Source organism: Notolabrus celidotus, chromosome 22, assembly GCF_009762535.1.
Source record: "Notolabrus celidotus isolate fNotCel1 chromosome 22, fNotCel1.pri, whole genome shotgun sequence".
Taxonomy (NCBI): domain Eukaryota; kingdom Metazoa; phylum Chordata; class Actinopteri; order Labriformes; family Labridae; genus Notolabrus; species Notolabrus celidotus.
Genome location: NC_048293.1, coordinates 6789909 through 6806830, shown reverse-complemented (window position 1 = coordinate 6806830; position 16922 = coordinate 6789909). Strand labels below are relative to the sequence as shown.

The window sequence follows — 16922 nt, the reverse complement described above, 5'->3', positions numbered from 1 at the left end:
CTATGAATGTAAAACCCTCACAACACAAAACATTATCTGCAGGATAATGAAGCTTGGCAACAAAAACCTGACTGAAAGCATTCAGAAAGCGGGAATTATAATGATGAATAAAGGCATGAGCCAAGAAAATGTCAGAAGTCTTCTCCCTCATCAGGAGATCTCTCCCCTGCTGCAGGTTTCACCTTCATTTTTCAGAACTCCTGTTTGAAGCTCACATCACTGACAGATGGACAAAAGGCTGCAGCCATGAGAGGAAATCTGCACATCAATGATGAGAAGCCAGCTGATTTAAAAAGTAACACCAGTGGAAGAAAAAAAATCCCACCTTGAAAGTTGGAGACAGGTAATTCTTTAGGAACCAGAACTTGACAGGAGTCTTGGTGTTCTTCAGAACTGACAGCATCATAATCCTGAGAGGGAGAGAAGAGTAAAAAGACTGCTGGTGAAAGGGTCGGGAGAACAAATGGCACTCAAATCAATAAGGTCTTTGTTCATATAAGAGGAAGGGGGTGTTAGATTTTTGAGGATTTTGGCTGATAAGACAATCTTGCTTTTTTCTTACCTGAGGAACCTCTCGTACAGATGCCCCGAGGCCACAGAGAAGATGTTGATCACGTTGTCCTTCTCCTGCTTCACCTCCTCTGACTTTCCTCCACCTGTGAACCCCCTGAGAGACGAGAGAAGAAAAACTGCTTACTTATTTTTATAAAAAGAAAAACATAAAGAATGGTTTTCTTTCTTTTCCTATTTGACAAGAAGGAGTCGTGTTATTGCACGTTTTACTATACAGTCAAACTGGTGCTAACAGGATCTGAAAAAACAGGCTGTGATAGTCACAGTTAAAATGCACTGACTACCTACACATACATACTGATGATGCCAAATTATTATAAGCCTGCAGCTGACACTATATTCATTCATTAATAACTTATTTGATTTATCTCCCAACCATATTAAGTTTAAAGCTAAAATATAATAAAGAAATATGCGTAAAAAAATACATAAATACATAAAAATGATAAAAAATCAATACAAAAATACAAAAAGAAAAATAGGAATACAAAACAGGCTATGGTAGTTCTGATAAGAGAATTGTTGACAAATTTTGCATTGGAAACATAGGCTGTAATAAAAAGATGGACACCATAACCACTCCAAAAATGAAGCCAAAAAAGTTGGAGCTCCCCGAGCTGACGGGCTAAATAGATGGAACGTGTTAAATTATTAAATCAGAATACACGTCTTTTTTTCCCCTTCAAACATGTCATTACAGTTTGTTCATATCAGTATAACTGATTTCCAAGTGTTCATTTTTTTCAGAAGTTTAATGTTATTTAGTTAAAAGTTGTTATAAAAGTGATATAACCACAACGAAATGAGGACACAAAATACAAGAGTCATTGAACTTTTTGCAAAAGTTAGACTCCACTTTAACCTGAGTCAAGAATCTGTTCTGTTTAGCCTGTATCGCCCTGAGGGGTCTCTGCTCTTCTATCCGTAGGTAAAATGTGTGTTTTGCCCAGTATAATATGTCAACAGCTGTCTCAGTATTTTGGCTTCATTTTGTACAATATAAGGAAGGGATGTGTCGTCCGTCTTTATATTCTTACAGTTAATGGCAGCAACTCTTAATCAAAGTTTTACCTGGTCAGAGATTTCCAGAAGCCAGTGTCGTTTTCCTCGGTCACATCACTCAGCAGCTCCTCGTTGAACTTGTCTGGTTTCTTCTGGACCTAAACAGAACAATTTTGATCAAGTTAGGGGGACATTGAACGTTGAAAGACATTTTAATCTGTTGTATATATTAAGTAAATAGTCCCTTAATCTGGGTTTGGGATAATCTTCATATACACAAGTCTACCAGTATTAACCAAAGTGTGCTACTGGAATTTGAGCAATTATAGTTCGAGTCACAACAACGGCAAAGATGACAACTGCAGGTGAACTGACATGAATTCAAACAATGTCAGGTTTAATATTGAAGGAAACGTCAGCTGAATATTCTTAATAAGGAAGGAAACACACTCCATATGTTTCTACGTAATACCTCAAGGATCCTCTTACACTGAATGTAAACAGACAATATGTTGGCATAAAAAATCCTCAGAGGCCTTCAATGCTAAGAAGAGTTAATTAAAGTAAAGAAAGAGGATGTAAATATTCTATTTATAGATTGCTGTCTTTCTTTGTGAAATCGTTACATTAATAGATCAAGGCACACTTCATTTGCAGCCTGTTATTCGTATATTCATTTCCTTATTTCAGTCTCATCTGTGTCAGCATCCCTCTTGGGAATGTTGTCTTGTTTTAAGATCTAAGTTCTCTGCATGTGGCCACATCTAAGATATGTACATATCCAAAAAGACATGTATATATCTAATCATGTAATTTATGTAGATTGTATCTGATTTCTACAAGACTTAAAAACAACAACACAGCAGCTCAGGTTTTGAAATTTTGCAGTTTGTCAGACAAAATGTGATTCACTTTAATTTATTTGAGGACTGATTTTATGAACGATCGTATTCTGACCTCTCTTCGCTTCTTCATTGGTTTCACTGACCTTGACTTTGATGATCCTGCTCTTGAAATTGTTCAGTACGACGATGATGTCGTCAGAGTCAGCTGGAGAGTCGGTGCCTTCGTGGCTGCAGTAAAAGAAAGCAAAAATGTTAGATAAGGAGTTTATAGCCCGTTTGAAAATCCATGAGCAGCACAGGCTGAATTTTACACTATTAAGACGTTTTTGTGACCCAATAAAGCCAAGCTCCATGTTCTTGCCTGTAAATCTTGTAGATTTCATCAGAGCGGCCTTTCCTCAGCTTCAGGATCCAGGCGCCTGGAGCAGCCTTCAGCTGAAAGTAACCCTACAGAGCACAGCACAGGAGACTTACAGTGCATCTTTCATTTCTGATATGTCACAGAACATGAAGGGCTCAGTCAGAGGTCAATAACTCACCAAGTTAGCCATGACGATTGTATCCACGATGACCGGCTCGGAGGCAGTTCCCAGGGTGAACTGGAGGCCACGAGGCGGCTGGCCCGAACTCACGTCAAAGCAGTGACCTTCCAACAAAAGATGCTCCAATTCGTACTCTGCTGCTACGATATTCTCCACCTGCAAACACAGGAGCCAAGACAAGAGAAGTTTGTTTATCTGTTTATTCTATGTTCAGCTAAAAATCAGGGGGATCCACAGACACACATTATCATCCAAAATAAACCCCAGATCTTCAAAGAGAGAGTAAAACTTTCATTGTGTGCGCGAACATGGAAGAAACAAGAGGTCAGCCCTCCCTGGGGGAATGGGGGGGATGTTTCCTTAAAGCCTCCTCCTGCTAGAATAACTCTGCCACACTCTCTCCTCATTATGTCACAATAATATGCATTAAAAAAACTGCACACATTAGGGAAACCCCGATCTAAAGACAGATATTGTATTCGACACATGTAAAATGCTATCATTAACCATTAACCTCACCCTGGAAACAAACAATGAAGGGTAGAGGCCATATACACCTATGACTAGTATTTGAACACAGACTATTGGACCAGTATCAACACCTCCATTCAGAGAGCAGGATCGAGTCAAACTTCAGATTTTACAGCTGGGAACGTGCAAAAAGAAAAGCACTGAAGATAAATATTTCACCAGCACTGATCCCCATTGAGCCCTCACACACAAACAAGCTGCCATACCTCCTCCAGGTAGATGTTGTCCAGGTCGTACCGAGTGTGCACGGACTCCACCATCCAGCTCTCAGGGGTGTTGATGTTCAGGGTGAAGAGGGGGGACTGAGGCATGTCTAGGAATTTAGCCAATGGGCCAGGGGAGAAACTACCATCAACCTGAAAGGCCACCTCTGGCTCCAAGACGTAACGGTAGAAACTGGAAGAAAATAAATCAGTTAATGTTTTTCTCTCTTTTTCTTTTTTTTTCTTCATTGTATGTGCCTCTTTCTTTGTGTATTACATTATTTTGATCTAAAACCTAACTTTCAGCATGTGCCTGTTTTTATTCCAGTGTTAAAGTATTTAATTAAATATAGGAAACCATTCTGACTGATGTAATGGGATAGAAGGGGATGAGGAAATGAAAAAGGCTCTTACAGTCCAATTTGTAAATTTGTTTAAAATATTAATAAAAACGTTGTAATTGTTGGTTGTGGAGGCAGAAACCAGTAGGAGTCATATGGGGGGGGGCGGGGGTCAACATGTGTGTGCCTTAAGCAGCAAACATAAAGATTTAATTCTAAGATTTATTCATATATGTTTTGTATTCTATCAATCAAATAAGTCCTAAAAGGGTTCGAGATTGTATCTAAAAATATATGACATTTGCATCATCTACATCTACAAATCCCTCTGCATGACAGCTGAGAAAACTCCATCCAACCAATCTATTGTGGGACAATTCCAACCCAGGAAGTGATAATAACAGTCCCTATAAGCCACTAAACTCATTTAATCTAGTGTTGAAATTAGATTCAAAATTATTTTAATAACCAATGTATATTTCTTTATCTCCTAAAAAGAACAGAAGCCCAAAGCAGACACTGTAGCTTTAACAGGAGTCCTAGTCCTGAGAAAAGATCTTGAATATTTTGAATTTAGTGTGACATAAGAAGTATTTCCTAAAATATAAACATTGAACAAGCGAGAAGTACTTTTATCTCTAGTCTGACGCAGATCAGACTTTTACATGCACACTAACTTAACTGGGATAAAAGGTTTGTTTCTCTTCTCAGTGAATGCTCAGTTTTCTGTCCTCACCTCTTGAGAGGCATATCTGACAGTTTGGATTGACAGTTCATGAAGACCCGTAAGTTGACGTTTACCAGCTGCTTCAGAACCTGCAGGTGGCAAGACGTTACGGAGGACAAGAAAGACAGGTTAGAAATAAGATGTGGACAGGGTCAAGATAAGGCCGTATATGTCAACTGGACAGATCCATTAGAGCCCCGGCCAACAAGGGACAAAATTCAACCCACCAATAGGAGAGGAGCTAGTTTCTGGGCATCCCTGGTTGCAGGATCCACGACGGCGATGACATCAAAATACACGTTTCCCTCTTTAGGTCGGATCTTCACAGCACTGCAAGAATGAAGCACATTAAAGTCAAACAAAGATAAAGAAATGAAAGATTTTTATAGCTATTGTTGATCATCTATTCTGTCTGAACCATGTGCAAGTTTTAAAACTTTACCTATGGCGGTCATCTGCAAAGTCATATTCAACCCGAGAGTCTCCTTTGGGCTGAGAGGAAAGAAGAGCGTCCACCTTCATCACCAGGTCGCTAGCCCTGAGAGAAAAGAGAGGTTTAATTTTACAAAACTCAACTCAGCCTAAAAACATTGTTCAAAATGCAAGCTTGCAAGAATCTTTGCTTGCATCAAGAGATAAAAATAACCTGTCGTCCTCGATTCCAAACTGCTGGACTTTGCTTTTGATTCGCTCTCCGGATGTTTTCAGGATGATGCTCTCTAGAAGCAGGAAGTCATCCTGGTTAAACACCTCCTCCTCCTCCAGTGGACCTATGACCTGGAAATAAAACACAGCAGTATTGACTGATTTGGTTTATTCACAAAAACAGATATATTTAAAGTTTCAGAGCAGTTTTCAAGTTTTTGCAACAATAAGAAACAAGAATGTGACTCACTCTTCCGTTGCTGATGACTGCTTTTTGTCCTTTCTTCAGTTTGAGCACATCTCGACAGTAGGCAGCGTGGGAGAGCAGGAAGTCATATTTCTGACCCTCATAAGCACTCTTGAACAATGACACATCCATACCCTGAGGGAAAACAAACAAGAGGAAAAACTTGAAGGCAAAAGAGTTATAAAGACTAAGGAGGGGTTAATACATGACAAAATATGCATGAAGCAATTCAAAATCATCATCCCCCCCCTCGTGCCCTTTACTCACCCCGACTGCAAACTCTCCGATATCAACCCCCTTCTCCAGAGCAGCAGCGGTCTCTTCTTTAGTCAGCTTAGTGATGAAGTTCTTGGCATTGTTGGCTGATTGCGTCTGCATGGCGGCCCAGATTGCCCGGGCCACACGGCTTGTCTCAGCGGATGGAGCGGCTGACGGGTTGTTGATCATTCCCAGTCTGACGTTGTTGCTGGTTTTCTGTAAAACAGGGAAGTGTTAAAGGAGTTTGTTGTTCCTGTAAGATCAGTACTACAAATGTCACATCTTGCAACATCCTGTAATTTTAAAACAGTTTTTTTGTTTAATGGAAGTCCCTGCCTTAGGACTGCGGATGATATGTAGCTATTGTGCTAATTCCGGCATATTTACATTTAGGCATGCTGCTGAAATTGTGATTTATGTGCATGGTCCTAATCACATAAACTCAATAAAAATAAAAATAAATTCTTCATGCTTTAAATAATCATGTTGCATGTTGGAGAAATCTTCAATAGCTTTTTTTGTACCATGTGTCTGATGGCATCATAAAGAAGGCGACGTCCTGAGGGCTTGTCAAAGTCTCCGACCACCCAGAAGGTCACAGGACGGATGAAGCCATCATCTGACGACAACAAAGTTAGAAAACAGAAGCTGTCAGTGAGATGATGATACACAGGCAAAGTCATGAGGCAAAGGAGTTTATTGTTTTCAGTAAAGACTGAGTTTGGTCAGTTGGATACAAATCTATGGGGTTGGAAAACTGGGCTGCAAGAAAAAAACAACTTAAAAGTAACTTCATTTTAGTGATATCTACAGGAAAAGTCTTTTAACATTAAATCAGTCTTTTGAAATCTTGTCCTCCATGCAGCAACAACAAAAAAACACATAATGAACCTTCATGCTCTCCTACAGATGGAAGAAACAATGTTAAAACTTAGTGAGCAGTTATGTAAACACCTTCGTTAGTAGTTCAACTTCAGGACCTTCACTACAATCATCACATGCGTAATAATTAGTGGTTTGTGTCCTCTGGGAAATGTAGCACAGATGGAAGTGTGATGGCGGATTCACAAACTGATCCAAACAATGCCAGCGATGAAGTTCACAGAAAACAGAAAGAATAAGAGCAAATGAGTTGGAGCGAGGATAATGTGGAGGAAGAGGGTGATTACCATGCCTGTTGGTGGTGGTCATCCCTGATGCAGGGACATTTCAAAATCACATGAACAGGAGGAAGAAGAGGAAGAGGAGGAGGAGGAAGAGGAGAGGACAGAAGGAGAATACATAGGGATAATTTAGGTTTGAAGATGACTGAATAATATTTACCAGAAACAAAAGAAAAAGAACTTCACCAGCATTCTCTGCCACTCAGGGTTTCTTTTCACTAACCAGCTTTTGAATGAGACTGCCTCACCTTTCTTGGTCATGTAGTTCAAGCTGTTGGCCACAGCAGTGCTCTTCTCTTTGGTGTCCAGAGTTGAGAAGCGAGCATAGTCGTCTATGAAGTAGTTGTCTGCAAGAAGAGATGAAGAGGGTTGGTGACTATGTAGGGGATAGTGGTCGGACCAATTTGTCAAAGAAATTAACCGCTTCAAGGCGTTGTGTTCATAGACTGACTAAAAACACTGACGTAATCTCTATGACATCACCCATTGGTTTCTGAGGAGACATTTTGAAGGCAATCTGTGGATGGAGCCATATTGGAAATGCTGACTCAACCTAACTTCCTGTCAATCTAAACACAGGCAAAGATGAGGAGCTGCTATTTATGCCCCTTGCAAACAGCTACAATACGCCCAGCTGTCTGTCAACACAGCTGTAGCTCCTAGCCTTCATATTATTATGACAGATACATTTAAAAATATTCATCTCTGTACACTGTGTAGAAATTAAAAAAAATAACTACATTAAATTAGGCAGTAAACATGTTTATTTCTGCAGAAAAGGTGGGCATCTTAACTTTTAATGGGACCAAATGGAAATTCCTTTGCTTTTGAAGCCAAGCCTCAAGTGGACACATGAAGGACTGCAGGACGTTTAGTTGTACGTATGTGAGTATGAGTTAAAAATGTTTTTTACAATACATTTTATTCTTATGGTACCAAAATGACAATAAATAAACCTCAAAAAGAATAAACAACATCCTACATTATTCATAATCCTCATACAGAAATGTGCAGGTTTATCCACTGACAAAATATACACAGAAACACTGTGTTAATACTTAAAGAGTACATCTAAAAAAGCCTCCAGTACTACATGATCTGCCATTCTTCAAACTAAAGAAGAAAAAGTATTTCAAAATCTTTTGTTGTGTAGCAGGAGGTAATATTTCATGATCTTAGTAGGAAAACTCAAGGTTTTAAAGGAAGAAGGAACAGATAGGGCTTAAGTTGCCTTCATTATGAAGTCAGAGACAAATGCAGTAAGAGATATAAAAGTTACAGGGCTTTGTAAGGTATCGTTTTGGGGGGGGTAAATGGAGGTTGACAAATGTCAGTCTCAAGTGTCTTAAACGGTTCCTCGTCCACTAGTTTGAGTTGGTCTCTTAATTCACGTTGACAATTTCTGTCAGAGTCTTCAAAGTTTCAGGTTTGAATATTTTTTGTAATGCAAATATAAGAGCTGTATTAATATTAAAGCTTTATCCAACACTACAAAAATAATCTGGTGGAAAAGATGAGAAGATATGAAGGATGAACCTCCCTGAATGTCTAAATATCACAGCATATTGCAGTCACTTTTCATATTCAAATGGTGTTTTCATACTGCTTTACATTCCGAGGGTGTACTCACTGGTGTCGGACAGATCCAGGTAGGTTCTGCTGGTGGAAAGAACTCTGGGGTTGATACGAGGAACAACATTTGGCTGATTCATGATGAAGTCCAGGACGTCATGATCTGTAGCCAGCTCACCCTGCGAGCCACAAGAGCACAGATTCAGAATGAGAAAAGGAATAATTCATCCTTTACTGAATCTGCAGAGCTAGAAATGATGCAGGGGGTATTTGTCGGAGTGCTTCTCATCCTTAAAGTCGCTGCAAAGACAGAAGCTTCAAGATTGAACAGCTTTTTCCATTGCAGTTACAGACGTTTGTGTATCGAAGGAGAAGTTGTACTCTAACAGAATTCAGATTAAACATTGAAATGGAGAAAACATGAGTGATGACGAGCAGAATGTCCTCCACCAGAACTGAAAAGGAAACAAAATTACACACTACTTACTTCACTTTAAGACCTAACAAAACAGAGGCCTTTGAAATAACAAATTCAAACATTTGGCTGCTCAGAGTGCTGGGACAACATTAAAACAGGAAAGCGTGGCAGATGGCACACTCACAAAGATGTAGCTTAACAGGAAAAATATTTCTCACTACAATCCGACACTGTGTACTTGTTAAAATGAACAATTCTCTCCCCCCCTAAAAAAAACATCTAAAGTTACTCTGTTGATTTCATTTCCCTTTTAATTAAACTGCATTTTGAAGCAGCTCCAGTAAATGAAAAAAAAATTAAACATGGACATAATCACAAACAATACGCCCACAGGTACTACCACTGTCAGGCTGTCAGCTCACTATGTGTCAACACATGTAGTAGTGTGACGTTGCTGCACGGTGATATGAACGGGTGTTATACAAAGAGAAAATGTTTTATACTGCTTGAGGCGCAGACTTTTATTTTGAAGGAGTAGTGTTGTAAATGTCTTTGTTGAATATTTAAATATGTCATTTGTATTTCATGTTGAGATAAAGCACCTTCCCTTGGAGTAAATGTGGCTTATCACAGAACATATGGGGACCTATTAGCTCTACTTTCTCTTCCTCTCCACACTTTGTCATGAAAAGTGACTTCATCTTTTGAGTTTTTATTCTTCTGCTGTATTTAAGTCATTTCGAACTTGTTAAAGTCAGAGTGTTATCACTGTCACTTTAATTTAAGCTTATTTTTTGTCATGAATTTATGCCCTTAAAGCTGGGGTTGGTAATCAGATTAAGATACACTTTCTGTTGTACTGGTTAAAATGATCTTTATGTCCTGATGGCAATCAATACATAATGTGTTCTTAAAAAAGAGTGAAGAAAAGCTGCTCTCTACAGCCTGAGTAAACCTGGGAAAACACCAACCAATCAAAGTTTTTGGGGTCCAAAATTTTAAACCAATCCAATCCTGTCCTGCCGTTCTGCCCACCTCCTGTGCGTACATTTCCCCAGTGTGCACCCCCCGTCTCCTGCCTCTACTTCCCCTGACTCTATTTACTGCCCCTCTTGCTCGACCTTGGACCTGTCCCCTCTGACCCGATGAGGTGCTTTGCTCAGGACTGTAGTCCGGATCAGAGTCTAAAAAGCTTTCACCACGGGGGCTCTGACAAGCAGAATAATTAATGACGTTCAGTAAGTCCTACAGAAAATGTATATGTATTGTAGGGTCCGTCCGGATGCTGTAGGGATGATGAGCCGATTCATGAACATGTTGAGCTTTAATAACCGGTCACTGTCGGCCGTGATCACACCAACCAACAAAACAACAATCAATGTTTGAATGAATGAAAAACTTCTCCTCTTGTCTCTCCTCTCTCCAGCTCGCACACTCTGAGTCTACACCTCTCCTGATGCCTTCACTGACTGTCAACACTGTAGGAATTAACATCTACACTGAACACATTTAACAAACAGTAGAGCTGTTACAGTATTATATGTATTAAAGCTTTTCTCCTGATATTGTGTCACCACTACAACTGGATAATGCTAGCATGACAGTTGTGAGTACTAACAGCAGCCATGTTTGTTTGTGTTTTTAACTTTCACTATGAGAATGTTTTGGTGAGGACCGGTTTTGAATCAGTCACCATCATATGGTTGCGAATCAGCAGCACTCGTGCATGTGAGCAGGGGCATTGTTTTGGAGGAGCTCCGAGGGGAGCGGTTAGACGGAGTCCTGAGGAAATGCTTCATTCAAATTCCTGCTAGTTTTCTGTGACTACCAACCCCAGCTTTAATGCAGGCTAAGGGGTCTAGGACATCAATGGCCCTATGTTGCTTGCTATGCTCAGCTGCACTGACGTGATTTGATGCTAAAGATAGTAAAGAATCATCAGAATAGGCTCTAACTGACCAAGTAGACGGCCCTCTGGTAGAACGACGTGGTCTCCAGGATCTTTTGCATGGTGACCGTCTCCAACTCGTCCGGATCCAGCTGTTCACGCTGGTACGGTATCCCGTTGTACATGACCACAGGCAGTGGGCCCACGCCTGTCTGCTCGTAGTATGCTCGCCCCTCCTGAAAGAGAAGACAAAAAGATATGTTTCTTTTAATTACATCAGCCTTTTACCAACTCCAACACAGGTAGATTAGAGAAGACGATTTGTGTTTGAGAGGAATCTTTAAAATAAGATCAATGCTTTTTTCATGTTTGACTGATGCAACTGATTTTCCTCTCCCCAAAAAAGCAAATGCAACTCATGAAAGATGTGATGTAAAGACTCTGAAGTGTCTTCATTCAAAACTGCTTTAGGAAAACTGTTAACCTACTGTGTTAGGATGAATTACATATCTAAGTGTTTTAAATGTTTTCACCATAAGAACCTTACCTGACAGGAAGCTGCTGATCCAGCTGGTCAGTTCCAGACAATCACTTGTCCATATATGCTAGGCTAAGCTAGTTCACTACAGCATACAACATGATCGATGTGTCAATCTTCACGTTTCTTTCAGTGTCAAGCAGCAACGCCCATTCCCCAAAACTAAACAGTTTGTGTGTGACTTTTCCTTTATAAAAATATAACTATTAACTCTTTATAAAATACAGTAACCATTTCAATTGATCTGATCTTTACTGCAAAGTGATGGCAATGTGAAGAACAGGGTCATCACAGCCTCTCTCACCTTCCTGTTGTTGTCATAGCTGGAGTCAGCTCCCAGCACGCTGCTGACCTCCACGTAAGGGAACCTCTTCTCCAGCACTTTCACCACATCTCCAACACTTAACTTTCCACCAATAGGAATCCGGTTGAACATCTAGAAGGACATAACAAAGGAAAAAATATAGGAATTAAAAGATGCAGAGAAAACAGATGGTAGACAAACAAAAAAAACTTAACCTTGAATCTTTCCCCTCAGTCTCCTCAATGTTTTCAGGGTCAAACTTTGTGTCTTCATCAAGACAATATGTGTTCAAGGAGAATCCTCACTGCTTACTCACCGAGATGACGGCTTCAAACGCACTCTGACTGTCCACCTCGTCACTGATGTAGTTGTAAGCTCGAACCAGTGCCACACCTGCATCCTGCATACCATCTATGTCTTCTTCACTGGACACCACAAACACCAGCCCTATTCTAAAAAAACACACACACACACATACACAGACCAAATAAAGTTTCAGCAACAGGCTCTCATATGTATATCAGACAGTTAAAATGCAGAGAGCATGCCGTGTGCTTCATCTGTATTCAAACAAACTGACCCTCCCAGGATGCCACACGCAGGGAGGAAACAAAGGTCCACCAAACCTGCTCGACAAAAACTACTGAATCTAAATGGATTTTTAACTACACATCCAAACAACCGCACTGCAGGATCTTTTATTTCTTTATTTATTTTCACTAACTATGGTGCTATAAAACCTTTTAAAAGTCATATCTTTCCACTGATGCAATTTCGATTTATCAGAATATACATGTGATGTGCAAAATGTATGAAATCTAATCCTCGAAGAAATCCTTGTATGGTATACAGATCACCCCCTCCCTGGTGTCACAAATACTAACCTGAGTGGGATGTTGTTAGCATAAAACATCTCTGCAACACTCAGCAGCTCAGCAGAATTTTCCTGAGTTGGGTCCAGAATGATCACCTGTAACACACACACAGACATGCACACACACACGTTGGTATTTTTCACCGGGGTGCAGAAACATTTGGATTCTGCAGTCGATGATTAATCGTGTATAGACGGACCAGGTTGTGGAAGTTCTTGCGAATCTGCCTGATGACTCCTGGGAAGGTGGGCCTGAGCAGCTCCTGCACGTTGTACGGCCATGAGCTGTACCTGTGGTCCGTCTCCAAGTTGTTAATCCACTGAAAATGAAAAAGGACTTAAAATGTTTGATAGTGAAACACTGAGCGTGGCAGCAGACAAGTGCCAGTAAGACAATTACTATTCATCAATTACAGTTTAGTACTGGTGGCTGAGAAGCAAAAACAATTGCTTTCACTGTCCATGGCCTTAAATCTAGAGGTAATGAAGTTTTAAATGGTAAGTTACACTATTTTATTTCAGGACATTTATGAGGACACTTATGTGCATCTACTTCATATTGTAAGATTATTGTTATGGAATATAATCCACAAATAAATGATGACTTATTGTTGTAAGGACTGTATGAAACATCAAGTTAATTACAAGTAGCCACAACTCTGACAGCTGCAGTATAAAAGTGATGCATGTATTTATCCTCAAGTTATTATAATCCAATTTATACTTCAATTGCTTCAATGCTTCTACCGTAATGACCAGAATATAAGACAGGGTTTTTTTTCATTGAATTTCATCCGAGAAAAGTGGGACCATTTTCAATTTAGGGTTTATTTATTACATAACAGTTACTATATCCCTTATAACAGTGGACAGCTCCACTTTTCAGTAAAGTGAGTCAGCCAGACGTCACTCACCACTACGGTGCCAGAGTGGAGCACAGTAGCACAAAAGTAGGACAAGTTATTTGACACCCGAGGCAGAATTGTGATGCCTTTTTAAAAGAAAGCTGTTGCAAATGCAGCAGACACATTCAACAACTGACAAAACAAAAAAAGTGATGTCATCAAGCGTAATGTCCAAAGAAAGCAAGCACAAGAAGACTGACTTCAAATGTGCGTGAGTATTTTACTGAAGAACAGATCAAAAGGATGCTCATCACACCCTCACCCATCCCATAGACGGCAGGATATCTGAACTTTTGATGGTATCCAAATACTGATGATATAAGTGCTTCATTTTAACACAAGACCAAATTGAATTCTATTTCAATGTGACGATTTGATTTCAAAAGCAGGATTTTATTTTTAAAAAAACTTTAAAAACAACAACCTACCTCCTTTTATTAAATTAGTTTCCTTTTTATTGTTTTCATTTCAAAATAATTTCTTCATAAAAATAAGATTTGGTCTTCTTAGTTAGTCAAGTTAGTCTTGAAAATGTGGCGTCATCTTAAAATCAGGGTTCTCTTATATTACACTCAATAAGATACTTCGCAATTGGACTTAAAACTGACTTTCAGCTTCAACTACAATTCATTATTTCTATTTAATATAGAAAAATCTGAAATTATTCAACACTACTGTGATGAACTAAATTGTTGTTCAATAATTTACCATCAATCAAATAATCTATTAATTTCAACACCAACTAAATACCCCAAAAACTTGGCTTTTCAGGTGTTTCTAGCAGCCTTCAACCAGTTCCAACCAGACACTTTAAACTGGACCCCCTCAGAGACAAGAGCTGACATTGAAGCTGTCAGCTGATGTTTACATACAGTGTTTTGAACATAAATTAAGAGGGCTTGAAATGCCTCTAAATTTGCAAAAATCATATATGTACTGTGGTTTTGTAAGACATTAAAAATCTTTCTAAAACTGAGAAAAAAAATTTAATAATACAATTTGGCCATTTCTCATATTTCGACTGATTAAACGCTACATTATAGATTTCATCACCTCAAGTTTTATCAGGAAAGCATGGTCCATATCTGACAAAGCCAAACACCGCAGTAAGAAAAGCTTCAGCATCTCTCCTGATTAAATGTTAATTTGTTGTGGGTTTCTTACACAGATGGCAGGGCTACGGATGTCGACAGCGTAGTCCGAGTCCGAGGGCTGGACGTTGAGCTTCAGGATGTCGTGGATAAACGGAGTCTCAATATGCAGGGAGCGTAGACCCTCCATCACCCTTGCCTCACTGCGCAGCACCTCGAAGACACTGACAGGACAACACACAGAGGTCAAAGTGTGGTCGTTCACTGTGTTTATGTTACAGGAAAAAAAGGCCCCTGGTGCAGCAACATGAATGACAACGATGATGATGTGGAAGAGAGATGTAAAGCTTCATCTGTTTACTGTCATTCTTCAATTCACAACAAAACGACAGGTTAAGGCTTAAATTTAACATGACAACATGTCAGAAACAAAAACAACAAAGCAGATATAGAAATACCACATAAACAAAAATCATAATGAACTGAATGCATCAGTGAATCAATTTAAAATGAAACAGCAAAACTCCTGATACTCAAATCATCACGTCTGTGGAGCTGGATGATTACTCGATGATGTTGCCAAATCAAAGCATGATTTAATAATCAGTAACTATTGTGATTAACACATCACGCTCTCACAGCCAAATACCCTCCAGGAACCTGAGGGTGGTTTTTTAGTCATACATGAGAGTGAGGTGAATGGAATGTTGGCTGAACTGAAGAGGCGAAATGAAAGTCTAAAGACATTAATGTGGGCTTGTAATGTGAATTCTGAATCAGGTTTTTATATACTTTTGTATTAATCTAGATACTAATCAGAAGATCAGTTAAAAAAATTGTTTTTTGCTTTTTTTAGACGGTGTAGCTGAATAGCAACGGAAGAGTCGATGATCCCAGAATGAGGCTGAGAGAGTTTAATCTGACAAGGGCTACTGTTGGTCAAAAACTAGAAAAATAAAAAGAACTTCAAGACATCAGTTTTCAGAAACTTATGGAGACGCTGAAGAGACATGGAGGACACTTTTCTTTTAGGTCGACTGAGAAACTCTCCAAAGATACTGAGAAACTACTACTATTACTATTTTTACCTTAAATATATCTATAAACTCTACAGAAGCACATTTTCCCAAACCAAATATTGTCAACTTTGTGTGAAGTGATTTTCTTAACCAGGCTGTTTCTCAAACTTTTCAGGATTTTGAATACGTTTCGTGGGATCAACCCGCCAAAATGTTCCTCAATGTTCCTTTCAGGGCTTCGTGCATACTGAATACTAACATTGACAAACTGATAAAATCAATCAGTGTGATTGAAAACATTTCTTCTCATCTTCTGTGGCATAATCAGCTGCTTATTTAACTCTTTCTGTACCAGGTCGGTTCAAGATATTCTCATGTACTGTTGCGTCAGCCACTTCCTGCAGCTACGAAACTTTAAGGTGAGGCATTAAGTCCACGCTACATCTAAAATGTTTACATTAATCATAACACAGTGAGTAGTGACAGTGTGTGTACCTGAAGATGTCCTGTGTGTCCATGTCTATGTGCAGCCCGTTGATGAACAGAGCTGAATCTCCAGGCTGTAGACCCAGAGTTCCTTTGAAGAACTGCAAAGACAAACATCAGTGTGACTTAACGTCCAAAACATTCACATCAAACCCTCCAAACTCCTCAGCTGAGTAAATCTCTGCGTCGTGTTGCACGTGATGTCAAAGTCAGTCGTCTCACAGGGAATTAGTTTGTAAAACTAAAGGTAACACTCAACATGTAGCCCTAACAAGGCTTGTCATCAGCCCCAAACGAGCAGTGACAGCTCTGTTTAAAATCAGTCCGTTTGGAGCAATCAAAGCCCGCACTAAACAAATCTAATTATAAGAGAAAGAGTGTGTGGTGTGTGGCAGTGCTGTGAGAAATTGTGTGAGTGTTTGAGTGTCTGCACAGGCAAAAAGGAAAGCTCAAAGTCGTTCTGGTGCAGTCAAATCTCATTACAGAGAGACAAAGACGTCAGATTAATCATACTCCAGACACTGCAATTACAACAAGACATGATTAACACAAATATTGTTCATCCCACCTAAATAGTGTGTGTGTGTGTGTGTGTGTGTGTGTGTGTGTGTGTGTGTGTGTGTGTGAGTGTGAGAGAGAGAGAGAGAGAGAGAGAGAGAGAGAGAGAGAGAGAGAGAGAGAGAGAGAGAGAGAGAGAGAGAGACGTCTGCGTGCAAGTGCATGTGTTCAAACTACTTCAATCAATAATCA

The 16922-nt window shown here is 39.6% G+C and overlaps 1 protein-coding gene across 1 annotated transcript in view; it reads right to left on the bottom strand.

The window, feature by feature from the left end:
* The window catches only part of uggt1 (UDP-glucose glycoprotein glucosyltransferase 1), a 35868-nt gene that overhangs the window by 6743 nt on the left and 12203 nt on the right, over positions 1-16922 (bottom strand). The window contains exons 12-34 of the mRNA XM_034675094.1: positions 16182-16273; positions 14741-14891; positions 12872-12991; positions 12682-12767; positions 12114-12249; positions 11798-11929; positions 11027-11191; positions 8708-8828; positions 7326-7424; positions 6439-6533; positions 5924-6130; positions 5660-5791; positions 5411-5541; positions 5207-5302; positions 4992-5094; positions 4774-4853; positions 3700-3889; positions 2960-3118; positions 2782-2867; positions 2564-2648; positions 1645-1733; positions 563-667; positions 326-410 (exon numbers count right to left, since the gene is read on the bottom strand). Coding sequence (XP_034530985.1) covers positions 326-410; positions 563-667; positions 1645-1733; positions 2564-2648; positions 2782-2867; positions 2960-3118; positions 3700-3889; positions 4774-4853; positions 4992-5094; positions 5207-5302; positions 5411-5541; positions 5660-5791; positions 5924-6130; positions 6439-6533; positions 7326-7424; positions 8708-8828; positions 11027-11191; positions 11798-11929; positions 12114-12249; positions 12682-12767; positions 12872-12991; positions 14741-14891; positions 16182-16273 — 2745 coding nt within the window. The remainder of the gene's footprint in view (positions 1-325; positions 411-562; positions 668-1644; positions 1734-2563; positions 2649-2781; positions 2868-2959; positions 3119-3699; positions 3890-4773; positions 4854-4991; positions 5095-5206; positions 5303-5410; positions 5542-5659; positions 5792-5923; positions 6131-6438; positions 6534-7325; positions 7425-8707; positions 8829-11026; positions 11192-11797; positions 11930-12113; positions 12250-12681; positions 12768-12871; positions 12992-14740; positions 14892-16181; positions 16274-16922) is intronic.